This window comes from Lipophrys pholis (assembly GCF_963383615.2).
Source record: "Lipophrys pholis genome assembly, chromosome: 1".
In the NCBI taxonomy this organism is placed as follows: Eukaryota; Metazoa; Chordata; class Actinopteri; order Blenniiformes; family Blenniidae; genus Lipophrys; species Lipophrys pholis.
In genome coordinates this window covers 4,256,845-4,274,550 of record NC_137635.1, presented here as the reverse complement: position 1 = coordinate 4,274,550, position 17,706 = coordinate 4,256,845, and the positions used below count along the sequence as shown (strand labels likewise).

Sequence of the window (17,706 nt, the reverse complement as noted above, 5' to 3'; positions counted from 1 at the left end):
TTTTCTGAAAGCTTTGCATCAAAGGTTTATATAGTGATTGTTTTTAATGATCAGTTGTGTATTTAATGGATTATAACCAGACTGTGTTTTCTATAAAACCTCTGAACATTTTAATGTTAATGTTTTCAACTGTCAAGAGCAGATTTTATTTGAGGTTTTGCCCGTTTTGTTCCTTTACTCTCTCGGGAGTACAGAGTGTTTTGTAGAACTCTACAAGATGTTGTGATGCATCATCTTTCGTGTTTATTAAAACATAAGTAAAACAGTGCAGCTCCTTGATTGTGATTAATATTCTGTGTTGACATTGTCTTCACGTCATGCATGCGCTCTGCCTTCCATCGTTTGGTTATACTTTGCATTTGTGTTGTGGCTTTTGCTGCTGTGTTGTATTAGAACTTATAGATTGATAATCAAACTTAGTTTATTAACTTTTTTTTTTAAAAATTCAAATAAGCTACAAAACCGTTTTGGTTTTTTTGGCTCAACTTTAACATGTACTAAAAGCCACAGAGACAAATCATTTGAAGAGGATGTGTCATGTGTTATTTGAGGAGCGGTTCGCGTGTTGAAACTCTCCGACTAAGACCAGATGAACCTGTTAAATTCCTGCTCTGCAACCAGCCTCAACATGTGTATTCATGGCTCCACCTTAACAGAAATATAGATAATAAAACTTGGTACAATGTTGTGCAAGAGGACCACAAAACGTCTTTAAAAAGGTGAGAAACAAACAGAAAGAGAAAATAAAAGACTATTAAGTCAGTCAAGAGTGGGAAGATTCTCTTAATGTGTCTATTAATACTTTACTTTCTGTTTCAGTGAAGTCTGGATGCCCTCTGGTGCTTAGGTGGGTGATCTGGGTACTCCATCCCCCCCCCCAACAGTTCACAGACAAGCAGATTACTTTTACTGTTAATCGTGTGTGTGAGTTTTTAAAATAAAAGAAGTGAAAATGACAATCATTTGTAAGTATATTTATTGTAAAAAATACTCCAAATGTATAAAAGATAAAAAGGTTTTTGATTAATACACAACATGCAAACATTTTACAAAAACATGTTTTTTTGGAAATTTTAAATCTGAAGTGCACATTTGGGCACAGTGATATCTGAGCAGGGAATGTTTCAAGAACTTCACAGGACATTCAGAGATAAACATTTCAGAAGAAGCAGTTCACTGACGACTTTTCAAAACTATTTGGCGCTGCACTCGTTCGACACAGTCAGGTTGTATTCCTATTTTATAAGTAATCTCAAGCAGGAGAGGTTTGAAACTCCTCAAGCCAACACATCCTTTCTATGTCTTTAAAATGATAAAATGCTCCATTAAGGAAAGAAACAGCGTGTAAACAAACCAGAAAGCATAACATAGAAGAGTTGCAGAATAATAGCTGAACAGAGCGCAAATAAGGAGTTTATGCTCAGATCCTTCGTGAAAAATCTCTGCTGGTATATTAAAAAAAAAAGGCATTTAATAAGCTTATATCCACCTATAAGACACTCTGCTCTTCTGTTCCCAGGTTAGAAACCCCCATTTTTTTTTTTTTTTTTTTTTTTTTGAGTAACAATATACACAAAGAAATGCTTATTTCTAACCTCCCAAATACAGTTGGCAGGAACAGTCACCGTCTGAAGATTATGGCTTTAAATGTAAAGGTAAACAGACACCCTCTCAAAATGGCATGCAACGTGACGTTAAAGCGAACCCTAAACAGCACCAGTGCTTTAACAGATTAGAATATTTTGTACCATAAGCAAAACATATTGCAAAGAAAAGGCAAACATTGTGTAAAAAATAAAAAACAGAGCTCAATGCAAAAATAAAGCAAACGCATCAACAGACATTACTTTGGTCCCACTTTGTCGGTGAGGATGGCTTTGACACCTGCAACGTTAGCCTTGATTTCCAGTTTAAACTGAGACACATTAACGTGTGAGGAAAGAGGTCCGGTAGGACTCGACTTGTGGGTTTAGGTGAGTCGGATCCCCAACACTTGCTCCAGCTCTTGTCTCCGCTGCTGCACCTGACGCCAAGAAGGAAAGATGCCCTTGTGTATTCAAACAAAAGCACAAGACGCGAGATCAAACACGATTCAGCTGAGGAGGATGTACTTACCTTAGCGTACACGTATCTGCCCACTGCCTCTGGGACCCAGGGTGCTTGGTAGAACTCAGTCCTCCTTTCCTCCTCCGGGTTTCCCGTCACATCTGTCATGAGCTGATGGAAGAAAAACGTCACATTCTCAACATGAAGAAGCAGATTTCTTTCCTAAAATCAAAACAATATGGTAAAGACTGACCACTACATTGTCAGTTGACTTGAGCAGCACAGACAATATTTAACGTCTCTCCACTTGTTGTGAGCAAGTGCAGCAAACCAAGCTGCATGTTGTTCTTGCTTTCAAGCGAGTATTAAAGAGGTCATTTAATATCGTAACGCATCGATTCTGCCAGGAATTATGATCCCAAAACAAAAGCCGTTTCGATTTTAGACGATGTTTCACTGGAAATGGGAACACTAGTCAAGACTGAAAGTGATAACTACACTGACGGTTTTTCTTCCTCACAATGCGTGAGGTTTTACCTTCAGATCTCTGCTTTGAGACTTCAGCCAGTCCTGGATGAAGTCCTGCGGGTTGTTGCTGAAGCTCAGCATGAAGTCTCTCTCAGTCTTCAGCTGGTTAATGTACTCGATGGTTTCATGGATCTACAGGGGAAGATGGTCACAGTCAACGTTTGGAAAAAAATTATAATTATATATTTTTTTAAATTACAATGCTGCAGAAAACGTTGCGCGACACGCAGGGGAAGCTTCACCTTCATCTCCAGTGCTGCAATTTCCTGTTGGTTGATTGTGGAGGACAGGAAGCTGTTCATCTGCCCCTTCAGCGGATCATCCACCTCCACGTCGATGTCATAGCATGCAGTCTTCTTCTGGTCGTTGGGGTCCACACTGGGGAGGGAAACAATTTCAATCACGATGTTTTATTTTGTTTTGTTTTTTTAGGAAGGAACAGGAATTGTGGCTACTTAATAGTAGAAGTATAAAGAAAAGGAAGAGGAAGTTAAAAGAAATACCCTCATATATAGAAATCTATTTCTACAGAACGTTTAACACTTTTCCGCAGGCAGAGATAAAGATCCACACACTCCTACCTAATCATATGATTGATGATAATGGGGTCAGGGTGCTGCAGCAGGCCCGCCAGTTTCATGGGAATCTCAGAAAATCTCATGCGTGGACAACCAAAGATCTGAAAGACAATTAAGAAATGAATTAACTAATGTAATTTAGGCCAGATGGAACATTCAGGCACTTGGAAATATAACTCTTTTCACACTTTGTTACCCAAACTAGAACAAAATCACTAAATTAAAAGCACATGAATATAATCTACATCAACTCTAAAAAAGTTAATCCAACAAGCAATCAATTCACCAGACTGAAAAACTACACCATTACCTGTCTGAAGTAGCGGTTGCAATTGATGTACTCTTTCTCATGACCGTCCTGCAGCTTGTTGTTCTTGATGTACAGCCAGAGAGCCTGCATGATGCTGGCCCGGGTCTGCGTGTGCACGCCCAGAAGACGAGCCAAGCGAGGGTCCAGTTTATACTGAGGAGGCTGAAACAGAGAGAGAGAGAGAGAAAAAAACCAAACAAAAACAAATTGAGCAATCAAAGCAGATCATGTCATCTGGGAAAGATGACAAGTGATGAAGAGGAGGCTACCTGATGGTCCAGCATGAGCAGAAGGGTGCATTTAACGTTGACATCACCAGGCCTTTTCACCTGGAAACCATCCGTCTCCTGAGTGGTGGGCATTCTGTGCCACTGAACGAGAAACATGGGAGGAAAAAGGTGAATTATGATTAAAAAACAAAAAAGAGAAATGTATGTAAAACATAACATGTTTCTCAGTGTTTATATGTCAGATCATAAAATTCTGTTTTAATCCCCAAGTTTTGTGATGCAAAACACATTTCTTTAAGCCGAGAGAGAAAAAAAAATGCAACTGTATTGCTTTTATTGCAGAGTCTTAATGAGAAAGGCTCATTTTCCAGGACATCATGTGTCTCACCACATGTCCCTAACTGTAGGATCACGATGGATCATGTCTCGAGTTTGATCTATTACATTGCTGATATTCACAATTTGTTTAAGCCCTATCTCACTCATGACTTTCACATATCAAGCAGGCCTATAAATGTAATCGAAAACATAAGTGAAGACTCCTGGACAGCACTGGAAGGGGGCCGGTTTCATTACAAGATGCATTCAAAACCTGCTGTCCTGCTCTTTCTCTTGTGTGCCTGTTGAGATGAGTTGGCCTGAACTTGCTCCTTTAGCGGTTTAATCAGAAAACTAGCAATGGCTGAACTCTTGCAGATTCTTAAGAGATACATTCACATGTAAACACACGGCCATCTACGTTCATCTGGACTGTTGAATCCGTGCCGACCTCAATAGGATTTCTAACCATGTAAAACGGTTGTTGGGTCGTACCTCGACTAAATGATTATCAGGTCCATAGAGCTCCTTGTCGAGCTCAATGACGAGGCTTTTGAAGAAAGACGAGAACTTCCTCTTCTGCTTGCCAGGCTGGAAACACAGAGAGAGAGAGAGAGAGAGAGAGCGAGAGAGAGAGAGAGAGAGAACCGGAGAGCTTTTAAAACGGCTGTCTTATGGCTGTGTCAGTGTGCAGCTGCATTGTTTAGCTCTGACCACATTGGGGGTGGTGAAGCACAAAACTACAGACGGAGGGGGGGGATGTAGCGCCCCCGCCCTTCTTTCTCCCCAGTCCTGTCAAAGTCTGTTTGCTCAACGTGACCTCTTTCACTCCTTCTCTTTTCTGTTTCTGTGTCTTCGTGCAACACTCCTACGCAGGCCTAAACCCATGAGCCAGACGAGAAAAATTTACCCAAAGGAGAAAAAAAAGAAGAAGAAGAAGGCAGCAGCAGTCCTTCATGTAGCCCCATATGACACAATGAGTAGAGCTGGGATTCATTGGGGGGGTCAGTTCTTGGCATTCAACGGCCAGTGGTTTCAATTCCATGTTTCAAAAAAATAAAAGAGAACACGAGCTTGTGTGTTCACAGTCTTGGGGAAAGAATGGAGAGAGAGAGAGAGAGAGCTGTAAACACACATCTGGCTGCGTGGTCTGAGCCAAAGACACGGGCCAAGGGAAGTTTTCAGAAACAGACCAGGAGAGAGAGAAACACTTCAGAGTCACACCACACTGAGACGATGTCCAAAACCCAGAGAGATCGTTCAGTCCAACAACTAGATCGTTTGCTCACTTCTTCCAGGAGTTTGCCCTCCACTCTCAGCTCCCAGGAGGAAACCTTCTCCGACTCCTCGCCCTCCGGCTTGCTGGGGGTGTAAGTGTTGGAGATGTAGATCCTGAGCTTGCGCTTTTGCTGTGTCGCACGGAAAAACGAGCAAACACACACAGAGAACACAGACAAAAAGGTTTGTTGGATCGCAAATCCGTGTTTTCAGACACTTTGCTTCCATTACATGCCGACGGCGTTTCGTGGGTCGACTGTGTACAATCCTACAGTCGCAGCATGGCTGTATCAAATTAAGGCTAATGCAGACCAAACCTTTCCACTGCAGTCACTTTTCATCACAATGAGATCCAAGGATATGTCAGCAAGGGAAGTAAAAAATAAATGAAATGCAATCAATATCAAGAAATACATAAACTAGTGTCAGTTCCAGCTTTCATTGACAGCATCTACATGTTGGACATGTGATAGAGCAGCAGAGTCGGTAAGAACTTTTACAACATGGTAACAAGATTCTTTCTACTCTGGTGCTGAATGGATCAGATCAGTGAAATTGTTTGGTTGCATGATAAAAAGACAACAGTTCCTAAAGTGGCCCCTTCAAAACAAATCAATGCATCACGAGGAGATACCATGATGGGTTTCTTGATGGCCTCCTGAATCTCCATCCGTTTCCGTGCGATGGTCTGATCCAGCTTCCGCTCGAACGCCAGGAGGTCCATGTAGGCCTGGGACTCCGGGACCAGGTCTCGGATCTGGAGAACACCGGCACTGTCAATACCGAAGGAGTCTGAAGCAACACCAATTTCTCATAATGGTTCAAAGTTATCCTACCCTCTGTGGCAGGACCTTGTCAGCCATCTTGCGTCTTTTTGGGCTAAATAAAGAAAGATAAAGCCGTGAGATGATCTTCAGCGGCGACACAAACACGGAGGGGAGTCGCTGTGTTGTGTCTGCTAAATCACCATTTGTACATTCAAGAATGAAGTTGTGAGGAACTGGACGCACATGACACAAGATCAACAGAAAGGCCTCATTCATTTCATCCACTTATCAGTTATTTGTGGAAAAACATCCCAGTGTAACCGCTTTATTAAGCCCATGAAAGACTGCCTCAGGTTTCCACTTATCATTGCTTCTGACTTAATAAAAGCCGTTTTGTTTCTCGAATTGAATTTACTGTCCTGTCTCATCCTAAACTCTTTAATGAAGATTTACGAGCCCCTTTGCCTCGCCGATCCTCCAACAATGACAATCTTGTTAGGAAATGAACCTTACGGACACCGACTGTGGACCAAACTATAAATGTCGCTTCACTTCACGGCTCGCCACATTTCTATGCGCGGCGTCGCTGAGAAGTCTGAAGTCAAAAATATCTTCTGCGGGTCTGCTGCTTTCAAAGAAAAAAGGCCAGTCATGAGATTCCGCTCGCCTCGTGTCTGCGTGATGGGCTTTTAGCAGGACAGACGCTTCCCAGACCGCAGAGGGAGAAACTGTGTCCTAACAATAAACCCAGTACAGCGGGAGAAACCGGCGACTGCATTTTTAGAGCCAAACGAGCAATACAATCATACGAGGTGAGAAGAGAAATACGTCATGTCAACAGATCGCCCATAATTTAAATTTAAAAGAAATTCTACAAAATAACGTACGTTTTCACAGTGTGGGAGGAAGAGCCCCTCCCCCAGCTGAAACCAAACTGCCCCCCTGACATTCACATCACACATGTTTTGAGTGGTAATTTCTGCTTAAATGCCGGATTCCCGATGTTTTTAATTAGAAGAGATCATTGTTAATGCCTCTTCCGATCCGCAGGCAATAAAAAACAGAACTCATCTCATGCTCGCATGAAATACTAAACTCGACTGTTGTGACTGTTACACTTATGTTTTGGCACAAAAGCTTATTTTGTAATATTGAATAATATATATATATATATATATATATATATATATACACACACGTCTATATCGATACTCGTTTGTCCAGATAGGAGACATTTCAAACGGATCAGGACGATGTTCATCCAGCTCAGGGCTGCAGGACGCTGGAACCAATACATACAACATTATATATGATGAATCTGAATTAATGGGAAAAAAAACCTAAACTCATTTAACAGAAGGAACTCTACCTGGTGGGGTTTTGATCAATAAATAATCAAACTATTCAAAACAAAAGCTCAACACTTTCAAAGTGTCACACTGAACTCTTAGGAGTTGTAAGTATTTAGAGTATTTAGAGTATTTAGAACGGCAAATGGATCTCAACTTGTGTTGATAGTATGACATAGTACGGTGGCTATACTTCTTTTTTTTGGTCGTTTAGCCATTTATTTTCCTTTTCTCTCAACTGCAAATTTAAACAATTAATATACCGTTTGTTTTTTTATTGTATTATTTATTTTTTCTCCTTTCTCTAATGTTGAAAATATGCAATGTTATACTGAGGCATGATGTACAATTTTATGTTCTTTTGTTTATTTGTAAAATCCCAAAAAACAATAAAACTCGTTTAAAAAAAGAATAAAAAAAGAATTGAGAGTTTAGGGGATTATCTATTTGAGTTTGAACTTCTGTCTACTCCGTTCTGGGAATGTTAAAACATGTGGAGAGTCCAAATGACTTTTCTTTTTTGTTTCCATTTTGTTCCTTTAGTGGGTCTGTTTCTTGTTTTATCTTCAGTGATTCACACGTTTGGAATAAATAAATAAATAATTTAAAAAACAAAACAAAAAACTGTATCGGTGCCATTCCCTACATTCTGTCCGTTGCTGTTGTAACCACATTGGCTTCTGTTGTAATTCCTCCCCCTCCCTTCTGCTGCTCCCACACAAACACTTCTCCACAGTTTACCCTCGTCTGAGGCCTCCCAGCGCCTCGTGCTGCTGCTGCTGCTGCTGCTGCTGGTGGTGGTGGTGGAGGAACCGCTTCCTCGAGGGGTCCATGCCTGGAGGACCCATGCCTGGCCTCATGGGAATGCTCCCGCCGCCACCATAAGAGGGTCCTGGCAGCTGACCCCCCATTGACCCCATGAGGCCCCCAACTCTGCTTGGTGGCATCCCGGGGCGCTGGGAGAAAAAGAGCGGACGTTCATGTGAATTAAAGAAAGAAGACGAGAGAATAAACATTTTCATCTCTTTCCAGTTCATCTCAAACCTTTTTCTTGACATTTAAAAATGCAGGACTGTTAAGGCAGCAACTAAAAATGTGTTTTTGTTATTAATTATTGTCGTATTCATCATATCAGTAGTTGTCTTGCTTAAAAGAAATCAGAAAATGGCTTCAAACATGAAATAAAGCCTGAATTCCTGCTTTGTCCTGAAAAAACTGGACAATTTCAAAACACATTTAGTGTGCCTGTGCTGTTGGAGCTCTCGCACCAAAGCTTCGGAATGCACTTCCTCAACAGCTGAGATCCGTCAACTCCTTTTATAAGGCAGTTGAAAACGTTTTTTTTTTGTTGTTTTTTTATTCAGACAGGCCTTCAGTTGACCTGTAGCAGCTTAATTTCTTTTATTGTTTATGTACGTTCTGCCTCTCTGGATCTCAGCCGTTACTCCTATTTGATCAGTTTCACTGATTTTATTTCAGTTGTTATCTTTCTGCTTTGTCGTTTGTGATCTTTATCTGTGAAAGTTGCTACATAAATACATTTTACTTATTATGACAAACAAAATTAATATTTGCTTTTACCAAAAATACCCAACTCATTGCTGTATTACTTCACGATGTTTGAGGGTGTTGTCTTGTTATAGTGGATGGAGGAAAAAAGGGTCAGGAAATAACTGACGAAGCCTATTTGGTAAGGCTTTTAACAAGGATACAAATAACCGCTGGTATATGATGAAGTGATTAAGCAGGTGCTGTATTAAAACTAAACATGTGCTTATTATTACACACCATAAAGTCACAACCAGCCTGGAAGACACATGAGAGTGGATGTAAAGTGTGCACTACACACTGGATCATACAAATAGTGTTTGTGATGTTTCTAGCCATTAGTTCTCTCGTGTTTCATGTTTGATCCCAGCTTGCAGGGATTAAAAAAAAACCCAAAAAAACACTTTCTTTGTCCTCTCCCCCATTAAGAGAAAAAGCACGGATCTGCGTGCTTAAGTGTCTAATTGACACACGGGACACGGGTACAATAGGGGAGCTGCAGATGGGGGTGAAACCCGGATAATATATGCAGGTTTACCTCCGGGCAGATGGTGGTGATGATAAACTTACTTTTGTTTTCACACCAACTGACAGGAGGCTCGTGGAACCACGTGACGTTCTCATTCACACGCACACACACAAAAAAACCCCATCAAACCTGCCACACTATTGTTAATTAAACGTCCAATCAGCTTAACTGAGCACCACGACTGCACTTTATTAAGGATTAAAGTGTTGGACACGATTAAAAGTGAAGGCTGGAAGTCACATTGAGACTTTTTTTTTTTTTTTTTTTTTTTAAAGGCGGAAGTGGTGTCCACTTTATATATTTTAATAACGACAGGTTTCGAAGAGAATATCTTGAAATACATTGTTTTAAAGTGTAAAATATAAAGTACATCAACCAGTTTTTGACAAAGAACATGAAGAAAACAGCGAGTCTCTTCCATTTAACAGTGCGCTTCCATCCGTAAAGAGGGTTAAACTAAGCGGAAAGCCCACCTGGGGGTACTGGGGAGCGCCGCTCATGCTTCGGGGGTAACCCGCCGGGGACTGCGGCATCCCGGGTATCCTCATGCCCGCAATATGCCCCACAGTCATGGGGCTCATGCCCGGATTCATCGGAGGACCCGCGAAGCCTCCTCTCGATGCCATCTTCTGGATCCACAAGTGGTTTTAAAAGTGACAGAAAGTTCGCGGTGGGGGTCGAGGAGGGGGAGGAGGGGGCGTCTCGGATCCCGGACGGAGGCCGAGTGAGAGTCACTCTCCCCCCGGGTCGGTGTTTGGAAGGTTTGACAGCGAAGCGCGCTGTCAACAAAAAGCTACGGCTAACGTTAGCCCGGCTGCCCGCTTCCTACCGCCGCAAGTTCCGGGGTTGACTTCTCCCAGAGCCGCCGCCGCCGCTGGCAGCGAGTCGTCTCCCGCCTCTGGAACCTCGCGGAACCTCACCGGCGAACGGCGAAACGGCTCCGCGCGGAGACGGGGACGGACATGACAGGAGCCAGGAGTGAGAGTCTGAGGAGGAAAAAAGGACAAGTCGTCTAAATTATACGCCCCCCCCCAACCAAAACGCACTCACACGCACGCGCCTTAAAAAAAGGTGACGCCTTCAACGACATTGGGAAACGTGAAACTCGTCATTTCACTTTTTCTGTTTTGTTTTGGAGCGTTCAGCCAAACCACTAACATATGACAGAGACAACATCAATAACAAGTACTTTACATTGCTTAAATTGTACTCAATTACAAGTAAAATCACTGTTCTATTATGATTCCAAAGTATTAGTTACTTCATAATAACCATTTGGCCACATTGAAAACTCATTCCTCAGACAAACAATACATTTATTCAAAGATACACAAAAGTAAAAAACTATTTTTTCTCTTAAAAGAATAAAGGTATTGGCTACAACATGAAAATCAAAATGTAATTGTGCTTTGGAGCAACTTAAATGTTTTTTTATATCGTGTAAATTCTACTCTACACACTTAACTGAAAAGTTCAAGTTCTAAAAAATATTCCTTCCTGAAAATATGAATATTTGGAATCTCTGTCCTGCAATACGCATTATGGATATTATTGTTTATTAGTATAAAATCTGGTGGGTGGATATAAATGCGTTTCTGTGGCTCAGTAGTTCAGTTGGTAAAGGTCGCAGACTAAACAAAGAGATCCTATTAAATGCAACGTAAAATCACAATTAAATCAGCAGATTCAAATTGGATAACAAAAGCGCCCTCACCTCAGATTTGCTTCAAATTCGTTATGTTCTCTTCCAATCAGCAACCTTGCGATTGAGAAGTGACCCACCTCCACCAACTGAGCCAAAGTCTCCCCTGTAACAAAACAGGAGCTCAAACTTAACGTTTGAAAATCTTTCAGGTTTTCAAGTACAAGAGCTTTTAAAGTGATGGAGACATGGACTGTGTCACTGCAATAAACTGTCAGAATGATTAAAAACCGAGGTACTTTGAATCATTTGGTCAACAGCACCCCCTGTCGGTCAGTTCATCTCTGTAGCCACATGTTTCTTGGGTCATCAAAAACATGCACAGCATGCAAAACAGTTCAAATTAAAACAAACTCACGGGACAGATAACAAATCATTTATTATGCTAGACAGATGAAACAAACTGAGCCATGATAGCAGCAAATTCAACTATTAGAATATTTACACTATCACATCACGCCAAGGACATATGTAACCCTTTACAATGTAAACACATGATACAAAGACATATTTGAATACTAGAAAACAAGCTGATCTATCCACCAAAAAAAAAAGAAAAAAAAAAGAAAAGAAAAGAAACCTGCATTATGCAGCAAAAACCTGCTTGTACGACTCGGCATGATTTCACTGAACATTTCAGAACAAGTCTCCGCAGGTGCTCGTATAGCTGGTGAACCGAGTATGACGGTGAGTGTGAAAATAAAACAGACAATCCATTAGAAATGATTGTCTTTGACATTATTTTGTTTAAAAGGAAGTTTTTAAATGGCGAGGAATTATATGTGTTGAATTCACACTTACATTTTTTTTTTTTTTTTTTTTTACTTTCTGTACTCTGGAAAACAAAATACTGCAGTTTAGTCATCAAACAGCTGCCTCTGCTGAATTACACCAGAGTCTGCCTCTGTGCAGCGACGTCGTATATTCATTATATTCGACTGAAAACTGAGAAAAAACAACAACAAAAAAAAAAAGTGGTGGTACGATGATTTTTGTGAAGAAAACTAAATCTGTCAAGTATACAGTGTGAGTTCTGAACTGCTTGGTGAAAGCAGCGCACACCACGAATGTCACCTATAACATCAACGCCCCATTGATTTCACGACATGAAGAGCAGACGGTGAAGTGTTATTGGTCTTCCTGTGAGTGTGATCCCTTCTGTGCAAATCTGCACGCGACGCGAGGAGAATGTGTGATTCCAGCCGAGTGGATCATTGAGAGAACGCCTCGTCTTTCATCAGCATGCGCGGGCTCTCCTGGTTGTCCATCCGACGCCGAGGGCCCATCATGCCTGGGGGGAGCGGGAGCGTCACTGAATCAGCGTCATTTCATCATGATTCACAATTTCAGGCAACTCACTAGAACACGTGGAGAGAATTTAAATGAAAAATACTCCAGGGACATTTCTAAACACCTGAACTAAAGGTGAAAATGGGCCCACAATACACAGTAGCAGGGAGATTGAGAATCACGCTCTTATATTTTGAATTTGTCTTTAATTAAGGGGGAAAAGTCTTTGAGGCAGTACCGATAGGGGAGGGGGGGGGGGGTTATAACTACAGGGGGAATCTGGAACTTCGGAAGTAAGAGTGTTGGAACTACAATGAGGCAGATGAGAACTTCAGTCAGTGGAGCGAAATGTTTGTTTCAGTTCTTGACTGAGTTTGTTCCAAACTCCAAGCAGGAGAACATTTAAAAAAAAAAGGCTCAGACTGATAGTTTTAAACAAGTACAGGGATGAAGGAATCTATGTGGGTGTCTCTTACACAGTAAAAAGGACTGTACACTGGTGAATGTTAGTACATTTTATGTAAATGTTTTGGTGTGAACATGTATATTGGGAACGGGTGTCTGTATGAAGGCAATACTTATATATATACACATATATCTTCGATATTATATGATATTCTTACTGTATAAGTTTCATTATAGGGTTAGAGGATTAGATAAGTTTTACTTCGTCCTACCTCCTTTTCAGGCATGTTAATTGGATATAGGAGGTTTGTGTGCATAGTATAGTAAAATAAAATTGCCTATTTTGTGTGAACATATTTTTATATAAAATATAAATGTATTTATTTATATTATCAATAAGGGACATATATACATATATATATATCAATCACACTGAATTGTCACATTGTTGCGTGCATGAAATGAATTAATAAAATGAAATATGAAAGTGAAGAGCAACAAAATATCACTAAAGACGACGACGACGACGACAGTATTACAGTGAAATGGTGAAAACTGGAGTCCCCAAGATACCGTCTGTGGACTGAGAAAGTCCTGGAAATCTTCCAAATGGAACAAATAACATATTCTGAGGGTGCATAGAGAAATATTTACTAGAAATTGGATTAGTAGTTAGTTTTGTTTGCACCAATGTGACATCGCCTGAATAAAGGCAGCTGGACAGATTACAAATAATAATAAAGTAAAAATAAGAAATTAAATAATAAGTTCAAAAACACACGCGTCTTTCTCTTTCTTGGGCAAACCGAAGTGCGCAGACGTCAAACCCAACTCTAAAGTAGCTTGAACTCTCAGGTTCGTCAATGAACACAGAAGGAGTGCAGAGGAGCTCAGTGGCTCGCGGAGACCTCGGGACTGCCCTGGAGTCATATTGTAGAAATGGTGCGCCTGATCTGAAAGTGTAATTATTCCTGGAGTTTCAAACAAAGTACATCGACTCCTGGCCTCCTGCGGGGCGAGCCATGAAGTGTCTGAAGTATTTCTACTCTTTTTAGATGGTAATCCTCCTTCAGCGAGCGTGTCACTCTTGCCTCAATGTCCCTGTTTGCAGTGTGTGTCAGAGCGGGTGCTGCCTGTGCATGATGACAATATAAACACATGTATGGGGAAGACAGCAGAATGTGTTTGGGTCCCACTTACTGCTCTTATGCTTGAACGATTTGGATCTTCTTGGTGAGTTTGGATTCTAAAACAAAGATAAAGCATTTTGTTACAACTCAGACACCATGACTGATTATTTCCATGAATTCTATCAAAGAATAAACAGAATCACAAATAGTACGAACAGTGATGCTTGTAGAGACGTACCTTATCGGATTTCCTTTTCTTAGCTGTGACAGAGAGAATACAACGTTAGTGTGGAAAGAAATCGGGTGACGTTATGAATTACATCCGAAGCGGAACAATACCTTTCTTTTCAGCCCCATAAGACCAGTCGTTGTCATTAACGTCGTCGTTATCTTCCTGGTCACTTTCTGACTTGTTGTTGTTGTTGTTGTTACCAGTGACTATTCTGCAGTGGAGGAACAAGTCGGCATGACACACACACACAATGAGTCAGTACTACTCAACACAAAGAATTTGATTATAAAACCGACTCATCTTCCCAACAACACGAATAATGTGCGCCGAAACATCAACGCATCTTCATTTTAAACAACTTAGTAATTGGCATTCACACAACAGAAACACTTGTTTTACTTCAACGTCACACTGAACTCACGACGTACCCCTCTGAAACGGAGGGAGTACGAGCTTTGGTCGGAAAGGACGAAGGAGCTCCTCCCTCTCTTACCTGCGGTTGGCTATACGGCTGCTGTTGCGTCCCATTCCCAGACATTTCTCCAGGTGTGGGGCGAAGCGGGAGGCAGCGATGCTCCGGCTGCAGTTTGGACAGACACACTCTTTGTTCTTCCACTGGTTGTACACCTGGCCAAACACATCCAGTCCCGGCTGGTCCACTATTTCTGTCGAGTTTAAAATCGAGACACAATCAAGAGACAGTGGAGTGTGTGTGTGAGTGTGTGTGTGTGTGTGTGTGTGTGTGTGTGTGTGTGTGTGTGTGTGTGTGTGTGTGTATCCAGCTCTATTTCACCAAGATGACCGTGTGCTCACCAAAGTCCCTCATGCTTTCTTGGTCCGTGTCATCCAGGAAAAAATAGCCCTGCTTAACGGCCCGATGGACCTCAAAGCAAAGACCCAGGCATGCATCCTCCACCAGGTCAGACAGGATGTCCTGGGCGAGGGTCTGGCATGGGAAGACGCCAGAATTACTGTGTGAGTGTGTGTGTGTGAGAGAGAGTCAATATGTGTGTGTTATCACTGTGCGATTCTGCACAAGCAGCATGTATTCGAATGGCTGTTTGAAGCATCAGCACACTCTGTACCTCCAGCTTGCTGTTGTCCAGGCTGGACATTGAAACCTCCTCCATTTTCATTTGCCAGAACTACCAGATGAGCAGACGCTGCTGTGGTCATGCTGTAGCGCAGCAAGCATTGGCCGGAAAAAACAGGGCTGCAGGGTGGGGGGGGGGTGACAGTGAATTAAACCCTGCAGACACAATCAGTGTGTGTGTATATGTGTGTGATGCATGTACTCACAACTGCAGAGATATCACTGTCACAGATTGACTTCTTCTTGATCCCGCCTCACAAACTGAAAATAACACAAAAAAAGGCAAACACTGCAGAAGTCAGCCTGAGCAGCGCTGCAACAGATCACCGGGCTGCATCCAGAACAACGACGTGATTCCGCGGTTCTGGTGAAAGTAGCTTAGCACGAGCCCCGGAGAGGAAAACAAAGAGCGCGGCTGCGGGAGGCTCCCGGAGAGGAACCACTCAACCTGCGGGGCAAGCAGCACAAACACACACACACGACAACCGCTTCTGATTGGTCCCTATAAACAACATGAGATGTGGGTTGTTTTTTTTGTTTTGTTTGTTTTTTTTAAAAATCAGAGGAAACCGGACGGGCGGCTGCGGCTCAGGAAACATCCACCACCTCCGAGGCTGCTTCACCGTCCAACTCCGCCGCTGCTGCACTGCGGCTGTCTGCCTCTCCACACGCCGGGAGACGAGCACCGCGACCCGCGTGTCACACTGAAAACCCACCCCCGGAGATCCGAGCAGACGCGGACTAATTGTGTTTATTTACCTGTGTTCAGCAGGCATCCATCTTTACATCACAGATCAGACAGGAGCAATCGATCGACACACGACTTTTCTTTCTTTTTTTTTCTTCTTCACTCGCTCAGACAGAACGTGAAGCTCAGCCCGGCAGTCACGTGACCGCACGCGCTGTTCCGCTTTACACTCATAAGTTACATATAGCACCTTTCACTGTGTTTTAAAAATAAACACATCTTAATTCTCAACTAAATGAAAGACATTAAAATAAAGGGATTAAAAACTGCACAAAATAAATAAAATAAAGCAAAAACTTTAAGATAAATGTAATAAAATAAGTAAAATCTATTGTTTATTGGAAAGCCTGAGCAGATAACAGTTCTGAGGTCAGATTTACAGGAGGAAGTTTGTTTCACAGGTGAGGAGCGAAGGAAGTTAAAAACTGCTTCACCTTGTTCCTGCTTTAATAAAACTTTCTGCCTTGATTTGTTGTCTGGTGGAGGAAGGTGGAGTCGATAAACACAAACCTTTAAACGTTATTCTTTTTTACAATTTTCTTTTTTTTTTAAATTCTTCCATTTTTTTCGGGGTTAAGCAGTAAAGTTTTTCCACACTCACTCGATTTCATTTGTGCACCGTTATACAACAATAACAAACATTTGTCACAATAAAATGAAAACATAAATAAATGAAATACAAAAACGTGCGAGAAGTAAAACAAAAACATATAAAATGTAACCAAATACAGACAAGAGAAAAAGTTTTAAAGAATGCCAAAAACATGGTTTTAACAGATCATGTCTGGATATTATGAGAAGGTGGGGAATTTCACATATTTGGTGCTTGTAACTAGAACGTTGCGCAGCAGTGGTTCGGTGCCTCTGATAGCCAGAAGGTTGTGGATTTTATTAAATTTTTTCTGGCTCGAAAACATGCGCGAGGTTGATGAGTCTGAAATATTTTTAAAAATTTGACCAACATCACCCTCAGTCTGACTTTAAAGTCATTGAGGTAGCGAGCTTATACTGGAACATCACTGGTGTATCAGCGTGGGTCTCCATGTTGCTTTATATGTGCTACTCTGACTGAAACACTGAAATTCATTTAAAAATAAACAAGTTGCCTTGTACTGCCGTTCCATGGGACCAGTTCTGGAGCTGGGCCATTTTTTATGACACACCCATTGTAGGCGACAACTTTACCTGGAGACACTTAAACAATCTAAAAACCAACATTTTTTAAATCAGCCCCCAAACTGCAATAATAAAAGATAAATTTAACCATTAAGTTAAACGTTGTTGTTTCAAGCATGTCGTTCTAAGAATTCAGTTGCATTTCAAAAACAGTCCCGACCTGGGTTAAAGAGCCCTGTTGTCGTTTACACAGATTAAAGTCACGTACAAAGAGTCAAGGACTGCTGAAAATAAAATAAAAACTAAATCCAGGTTCGGATTTAATCAGACCAAGCATTCCAAGTCTAGTTTTAATAGTCTTGTATGAAGAATCAGTTTTAAAGAGGTCTGGGCAGATTTCAAAAAGAAAAACTCAGCTATACTTAAAGAAATAGAAATCCAAGAGAAACAATCTTAATTCCAATTAAAGTATTCAGGAGTAGATTAAACAGTCAAAAAACCAAAAAAAA

At 41.4% G+C, this 17,706-nt stretch overlaps 2 protein-coding genes across 4 annotated transcripts; both read right to left on the bottom strand.

The window, feature by feature from the left end:
* Positions 1 to 1,518: 1,518 nt before the first annotated feature.
* On the bottom strand, positions 1,519 to 11,404 carry smarcd2 (SWI/SNF related BAF chromatin remodeling complex subunit D2). Of its 2 annotated transcripts, XM_080485730.1 has the most exons (14): positions 11,196 to 11,404; positions 9,955 to 10,467; positions 8,146 to 8,360; positions 6,125 to 6,167; positions 5,923 to 6,045; positions 5,300 to 5,419; positions 4,506 to 4,601; positions 3,732 to 3,833; positions 3,463 to 3,624; positions 3,156 to 3,253; positions 2,817 to 2,952; positions 2,584 to 2,706; positions 2,116 to 2,217; positions 1,519 to 2,023 (listed from the first exon to the last, which is right to left on the bottom strand). In XM_080485730.1, exons 2-14 carry the CDS (start codon positions 10,105 to 10,107, stop codon positions 1,970 to 1,972), a joined length of 1,527 nt encoding a protein of 508 aa, XP_080341856.1. In that variant the 5' UTR covers positions 10,108 to 10,467; positions 11,196 to 11,404; the 3' UTR covers positions 1,519 to 1,969. The 2 variants fall into 2 exon arrangements, with proteins under 2 accessions (XP_080341856.1, XP_080341855.1); XM_080485729.1 differs by lacking the exon at positions 11,196 to 11,404 and having other exon boundaries at positions 9,955 to 10,539.
* Positions 11,405 to 11,985: 581 nt separating this feature from the next.
* atxn7l3b (ataxin 7 like 3b) lies at positions 11,986 to 16,253 on the bottom strand. Of its 2 annotated transcripts, none has more exons than XM_080487044.1 (9): positions 16,093 to 16,253; positions 15,540 to 15,594; positions 15,326 to 15,453; positions 15,054 to 15,186; positions 14,734 to 14,905; positions 14,348 to 14,451; positions 14,247 to 14,269; positions 14,079 to 14,124; positions 11,986 to 12,474 (listed from the first exon to the last, which is right to left on the bottom strand). In XM_080487044.1, the coding sequence occupies exons 3-9, from the start codon at positions 15,374 to 15,376 to the stop codon at positions 12,395 to 12,397; spliced, it is 609 nt and encodes a 202-aa protein (XP_080343170.1). In that variant the 5' UTR covers positions 15,377 to 15,453; positions 15,540 to 15,594; positions 16,093 to 16,253; the 3' UTR covers positions 11,986 to 12,394. The 2 variants fall into 2 exon arrangements, with proteins under 2 accessions (XP_080343170.1, XP_080343171.1); XM_080487045.1 differs by having other exon boundaries at positions 15,540 to 15,781; positions 16,093 to 16,234.
* Positions 16,254 to 17,706: the final 1,453 nt, after the last annotated feature.